Source organism: Gigantopelta aegis, chromosome 15, assembly GCF_016097555.1.
Source record: "Gigantopelta aegis isolate Gae_Host chromosome 15, Gae_host_genome, whole genome shotgun sequence".
NCBI lineage: Eukaryota > Metazoa > Mollusca > Gastropoda > Neomphalida > Peltospiridae > Gigantopelta > Gigantopelta aegis.
In genome coordinates this window covers 8,602,677-8,610,090 of record NC_054713.1, presented here as the reverse complement: position 1 = coordinate 8,610,090, position 7,414 = coordinate 8,602,677, and the positions used below count along the sequence as shown (strand labels likewise).

Here is a 7,414-nt window from a genome sequence, read left to right as displayed (position 1 = left end):
TTATAAATCGCAGAGCGACTATAATGATCGACGGAGCAGAATTCAATCCAAACTAATATCAAATGGAAATTACATTTAGTCCGCACACAGTGATAAACCTTTCTGTTTTTTTCGCCGTCTGCTACTGGAATGACTTCATTAAGAGCTTTACCGGCAACGACAGTTAATCCCTCCCTTTTTGTCAGTGGAAACCAACCAAACATCATCGCCATTTGTCAATGACCGATTTCACTTCTCCCACTAATAATATCCAATCAAAATGGATGAAAACATCGACCCCGCGGTTCATAATTTTCATATCACTTCCGGGTCTCGCGCTGGACCGGAACTTGTCAATTATTGGCGGGAGTTTTCGGCCTCCGTAACTCGATTAGTCGAAGCTATCGATCGGTGTGTGGCGTTGGACGGAGACTCGGAGAATATAAAGTGATTGGAGCAAGTTGTGTGTCCCCACTAGTTTGCGACACGTTTCGGGAAGTAGTCGGACCGGAGTTTTGACATTAAGTTAGCGAAAACTTCCGACAAGTCACACCACCATAATGCTGTGTACACGTCATTTCAAATGTGTCGTCGCTGTAGTTTGCGTTGTTCTAGCTTCAGTGTGGGCAAAGAAAGAAGAGGTAAGGATTTTTATTTGTTTTTGAAGAATTTTTAATTTTCAAAAGTTTAATGAAAACTATGGTAGTTGTAGATACCGTATGATTTAGTCAGTAAAATATATTTTAATACGTTTGAAAATTAAATGGATCAGGCGTTGTTCTAGCTTCAGTATGGTCAAAGAAAGAAGAGTTAAGGATATTTATTTGTTTTTGATGATCTTCTCTCTTTTTTTTTCCTCCAAAGTTTAGTAGAACATATGCCAGTTTGTAGATACCGTTTGATGGATTCAGTAAAATATATTTTAATGCGTTTGAAAAGCAAAGGGATCAGGCGTTGTCCTAGCTTCAGTATGGGCAAAGAAAGAAGAGTTAAGAATATTTATTTGTTTTTGAAGATTTTCTCTTTTTTGTTTTTCCTCCAAAGTTCAGTAGAAAATAAGCCAGCTGTAGTTACCGTTTGATTGATTCAGTAAAATATATTTTAATGCGTTTGAAAAGCAAAGGGATCAGGCCTTGTCCTAGCTTCAGTATGGGCAAAGAAAGAAGAGTTAAGAATATTTATTTGTTTTTGAAGATTTTCTCTTTTTTGTTTTTCCTCCAAAGTTCAGTAGAAAATAAGCCAGTTGTAGTTACCGTTTGATTCATTCAGTAAAATAGCAAAGGGATCAGGCGTTGTCCTAGCTTCAGTATGGACAAAGAAAGAAGAGTTAAGAATATTTATTTGTTTTTGAAGATTTTCTCTTTTTTGTTTTTCCTCCAAAGTTTAGTAGAAAATATGTCAGTTTGTAGATACCGTTTGATGGATTCAGTAAAATATATTTTAATGCGTTTGAAAAGCAAACGGATCAGGCGTTGTCCTAGCTTCAGTATGGACAAAGAAAGAAGAGTTAAGAATATTTATTTGTTTTTGAAGATTTTCTCTTTTTTGTTTTTCCTCCAAAGTTTAGTAGAAAATATGTCAGTTTGTAGATACCGTTTGATGGATTCAGTAAAATATATTTTAATGCGTTTGAAAAGCAAAGGGATCAGGCGTTGTCCTAGCTTCAGTATGGACAAAGAAAGAAGAGTTGAAGATATTTATTTGTTTTTGAAGATTTTCTCCTTTTTTTTCCAAAGTTCAGTAGAAAATAAGCCAGTTGTAGTTACCGTTTGATTGATTCAGTATATTTTAATGCGTTTGAAAAGCAAAGGGATCCGGCGTTGTCCTAACTTCAGTTTGGACAAAGGAAGAAGAAGTAAGGATTTTTTTTTAATGGGAAAAAACATTTTCAATAGGAAATATGCCAGTTGTAGATAACCATTTTGGGCATTTAACTGATTTAGTTAAACTTAGTTTATTATTGCTTTTGAAACAAACTGAGTAGACATCCGTATTCCAACTTACTTAACCTTCTCCATATTATATACACATCACTATCATAATGTTTGTCGACTATCCCATTTCTATCTCTCTCTCTCTCTCTCTCTCTCTCTCTCTCTCTCTCTCTCTCTCTCTCTCTCTCTCTCTCTCTCTCTCTCTCTCTCTCTCTCTCTCTCTTCTATTACTATATATTAATAAATATTAATTATGTTAAATACTTTATGCCACTGGACAAAATGTTATTATGTTTTATATTTTAGGAGAGCACTTAAATAGGCTCTGCCTGTTGTGCAATCCTTTTGACTTTTTTCTGGTCCATAAAATATCTCAATAAAATATCTCAAAACAATTATACACACATCATGACAGTAAGATATTTATGTAATGTAAATATGAAGAGAAATGGATATTCTTGAAAAATGAAAGAAAGAAAGAAGGACGGAAAGAAAGAAAAAAGGATGTAATAAACGTTCTCTATGTGTTCGATAATCAGACAGAAGGTTAATTTCAATCAAGACACAAACAAGACATGCAGTCAATCTGATTACGTAGGGAGCGCGACGTAGCTAAGTGGTAAAGGCTCGCTTGATGTGCAGTCGGGTTGGGATCGATCCCCGTCGGTGACCTCATTGGGCTATTTCTCTTTCCAGCCAGTGCTCCACAACTGGTGTAACAACGGCTGTGGTAAGTACTATCCCGTCTGTGGGATGGTGCATATACAATATCCCTTGCTGCTTATTGAAAAGAGTAGCCGATGAAGTGGCGACAGCGGGTTTCCTCTCTCAGTATCTGTGTGGTCCTTAACCATATGTCCGACGCCATATAACCGTAATCAAAATGTGTTGAGTGCGTCGTTAAATAAAACATTTCCTTTCATTGGTAGCTAGGGATATTTTATATGCATCATCCCACAAACAGGATAGCACATACCACGGCTTTTGATATGCCAATCGTGGTGCATTTGCTGGAACGACTAATTACGTAGACACTACAACAATCATCCATGTCTTATTTACTAATTAAAGGACACGTTTTGTTTCATTTATATATTTATGTACATGAAACGATATTTCTTTATTGTCTTCTTCACTAAAAACACTTTAACCATTAAACATCAATAGAAAATTTATTTGCTGAAATCATTGCAATGAATTTCCGAGAATGCGTGTTAGCCTTTTATATGAAATGCATAGGAAGTAAAAAAATTGTTGTTTTCAAAATGATTTTCACAACTACACAATCAGTCAGTGTAATTCGATAACAGTCTGGTTTTCAGCTCGTAGGTTATTCCAATGGTTAATTTGTCGAGTGGATAAATAGCGATTGAAGTAAACTAGTTCTAACAAAGTAAAGACATTATTATTATTATTATTAATATTATTATTAATATTATTATTATTATTATTATTATTATTATTACGATTTTACAGCATGTAACGGACTCTTTTGTCAACTGCTTAATGATGTTTTTTTAATGTGAATAAACTATGTTATAGATATTACTTTCTATATTTAAAAAATATTTTAAATCAAGTATAATAACGAAGGCCTAAAGCATTTCTAAATAAAAATAAAAAAAATTTGCTATAAAAAAAAATTAAAATATAAAAAAACAAACATCCACTCCTCCCCCCCCCCCCCAAAAAAAAACCCACCCCACACACCCTAACAAACCAACCAAAAAACAAACAAACAAACAAAAAACCAATAAAAAACCCAAACAAACAAACAAAAAACCACAAACAAACAAAAACCTGATCTATCTGATTCTTAAAACATCTTAATTTCTCTCTGTTTATTTATAGTTAAAGACAAAATGTCCTACAATCCATTAACAAAAATATGAATTATTACATTATACAATGCCACGATGTCTTTGTATTTAGAGACATTGTATTTGCAAAACTTTGTAATTAATTTACAACTTTTAGAACACTATGGTTATATATAAACCACTGTGTTCAAAACACTAGGAATTATGTTATGTTATTTTCATATTCGCCTACATCAAAGCAAAGTTTGAAATACATGACAAGACAGTAGATTAATAATTGATTAAAAACATGCCACAGCGTGATGTGTATATAATAGATTTTTTTTGTAACAAAATGCATTATATTGTACGTACTGTATATTGTATATATATCCGTCTTGCAGGATACCTTCAAAGTTAAACTCGTCATTCAGTATCGATAAAATTTACAAACGCTTCTTGCCTAGCGCGGTACTTCTTCAAGCGTGTATGTCTATCCCGTCAACAGTTTACATTTCCCGATCGAAAACCGCTTTAGTAAGAACAAAAATAAATTGTCCAATACAAAGAACAATGTTGTTTCAACTGGTGATATTATATATGTATGTGTACACATAGACAAAGCACCGGTAGTTTATATCCATAATCGACAACGAATGAAATAGTACAATTCCTCAATCGGTTCTATAAATATGGGTTTTTTTTAGCAAACGCGCCAATTTAATAATTAATTTATTATTAGAACGCGAATGTGCGTAAACCATAAATACAGTTTTCCCGCGGCCATGATAATTTAAAAAGAAATTTTAAAGAAATACCAAAAAAAAAAAAATAAAAATAATAATAATAAAACAAAATTTTAAAACTACAGAGACAGAGAGAGACAGTCAGACAAAACACCAGACCGACAGAAAGAGAATGAATTAGAGAGAGAGAGAGAGAGAGAGAGAGAGAGAGAGAGAGAGAGAGAGAGAGAGAGAGAGAGAGTATGTGTGTGTGTGTGTGTGTGTGTGTGTGTTTGTGTGTGAGAGAGAGGGGGGGGGAGACCAGTTACCGTCACATGGGCTACGTCTTACGATCAAACAGCAAGGTTTCTTTTTATATACACTTTTCGACAGACATAATAGAACATATGACATACCACTTCCTTTGATATACCAGTCATGGGACATTTAACACGTAAAAAACTTAATATTACCTACCAAACAAACAAACCAACTTGTATACACAGACGGTAGGTCAAACCAACCTAGGTTCATCTTTGAGAGATGCTCTCTGGAATTTAGTATGACACACGTTGCATCAATCATGCTTGTTAATAATTACGTTTCATTGATTTTGATGCACACGAAGATGGCATCATCATCACAACAGAAACTCCATTGTCCTTGCCTTGATTTTAATAAACAGAACTCCATAATGAGAAGTATAATGAGTTCGATATTATGTACCTTATCTTCTGTTGATTCAAGACGTAACTAACGTATTCAAATGAATCCGGTCTGGGTGGCGTCGTGGTTAAGCCAGCGGACATAAGGCTGGTAAATACAGGGTTCGCTGCCCGGTACCGGCTCCCACCCAGAGCGAGTTTTAATGACTCAATGGGTAGGTGTAAGACCGCTACACCCTTGTCTCTCTCACTAACCACAAACAATTAACAACTAACCCACTGGCCTGGACAGACAGCCCAGATAGCTGAGGCATGTGCCCAGGACAGTATGATTGAACCGTAATTGGATATAATCACGAAAATAAGTTAAAATTAAATGAATTCAAACAAATGGGATATGTTTATAAATCAGACAGTTTAAAAGACAAATGAAATTTAACGGACACGAGTCTAGGTTTCACAACACAACACACATATATGCAATCGCGCGCGTGCGCACACACACGCGCGCACGCACACACGCGCACACACACACAGGCACACACACACACACACACTGATGGAGTAAATATTTTCATTCGGACAAAATTGATAGAGACGTTCGGACAATATGACCTGGCCAAAAATCTTTTCACCATGTATTTCCACAATCATAAACACAATATTAGGTGTATGACACATACAAATGCGTAGTGATTTTGGCAGTTTGGTGGTAACGCAAAAAATAAAATAAACGTTATCCAGTTTCTGGTATTTCCATTTAATTCAGGTGAAAATCAGCCTGTCCCACACCAAAAGGTTAGCCAATGAGTGTATAAAAAAATAATATATAATCATAATTTATGTCTCAATTAGGTACGTGTATAGTCACATATATTTGTTGCTTCATATATATATTATGAACTATTGCATTTGTTTTGCTATCACGGCAAAGTTTCGTATAAACATTCTTTGCGCTTTGTCTTTAAAACACGCTAATGCATTCCTCATTTAGCCTTGGGTTTAGCTATCCTTAAACCAATTAATTCAAACTAGTGAGTGGATGTGTAACCGTCGTTTTTCCTCGAATATTCTTTGATCCAATCTAAAATGAGTAACGGTGAAGGCAGAGGCCACCCAAACACGTATGCGTGCGAATAAACCATTCATTAGTTCGCATTATTTCCGAAAGCAGCTTCGGGGTGTGTAGAGATGTTTTGGAAACAGTTAATACCGGAGCAGGTTACTAACGACGTGCAAGGCGAAATGCCTTACTAAACCTAATGCCTTGGATTTCCAGAGGCCTACTTGTCAATGTAAATGTTTCGTAAAAACAAAAAGGGTAAAAGCTCTATAGTAAAAAGATACTTATGGAACGTAATTACTGTTTTCAGACTTTCCAACCTGCTCGGCGAACCCTTTTTCTTCTTCTTTTTTTTTTGCCGATCCCAACCAGTGATCCACGACTGTTATATCAAAGATATGGTGTTTGCTGCTTTGTCTGTGGAAAAGTAAATACAAAATATTTCTTGCTGCTAATGGAGAATGTAGAGAATTTCCTATAAAGATATTCAATAGCCGATTATTAATTAATAAATGTATGCTAGTTTAACGACATCACTAGAGCACACTGATTTATTAGTCATCGGCTACTGGATGTCAAACATTTGGTAATTTTGACATTTAGTCTTAGAGAAAAAACCCGCTATATTTTTTCATTAGTAGTAAGGGATCTTTTATATGAACCATTCCACAGACAGGATAGCACATACCACGGCTTTTGATATACCAGCCGTGGTGCAGTGGCTGGAACAAGAAATAGCACAATGGGTCCAGCGACGAGGATCGACCTTAAACCGACCACGCATCAAGCGGGCACTTTACCACTGGGCTACGTCCTATCCCTGGTAGAGAAGAAACCCGGTACACTGATATCAGCTATTTATGCTGAGAATTCTGAAATAGCGTATTCAAGCAAATATTCATTTGTTTTACTAAACTAAATACAATAAATATGCCGATATGTCATTGAGACAAATTGCCGTTCCCTCCTCTTCTTTCCCCATCTTTTGTAACTGACAAAAACACTTTTTGTACGTGCCTAATTTGCTATCTGAAAATACTAATTCGACAATATAAATGTGTCGAAAACGAAGTGGTTTACTGTAAGGCCAAAAGAAATAAATTGCTGGTCTCTGGTCAGCGCGCGTGTCGATTTTGTATTATTATTTTTTTTAATTTCCCGCGGTATGATGTCGATGTTTTCCCGGGCTTTTCTAGGTTTGAAGTAAAACCGCATTTGGAGCCAAAATGCAATCGCGCATGAACTAGGA

General features: G+C 35.5%; 1 protein-coding gene across 1 annotated transcript in view; it reads left to right on the top strand.

Moving 5' to 3' along the window:
• Window positions 1-473: 473 nt before the first annotated feature.
• Window positions 474-7,414, top strand: part of LOC121390388 — a 38,678-nt gene continuing 31,737 nt past the window's right edge. The window contains exon 1 of the mRNA XM_041522187.1: window positions 474-620. Coding sequence (XP_041378121.1) covers window positions 540-620 — 81 coding nt within the window. The 5' untranslated portion in view covers window positions 474-539. The remainder of the gene's footprint in view (window positions 621-7,414) is intronic.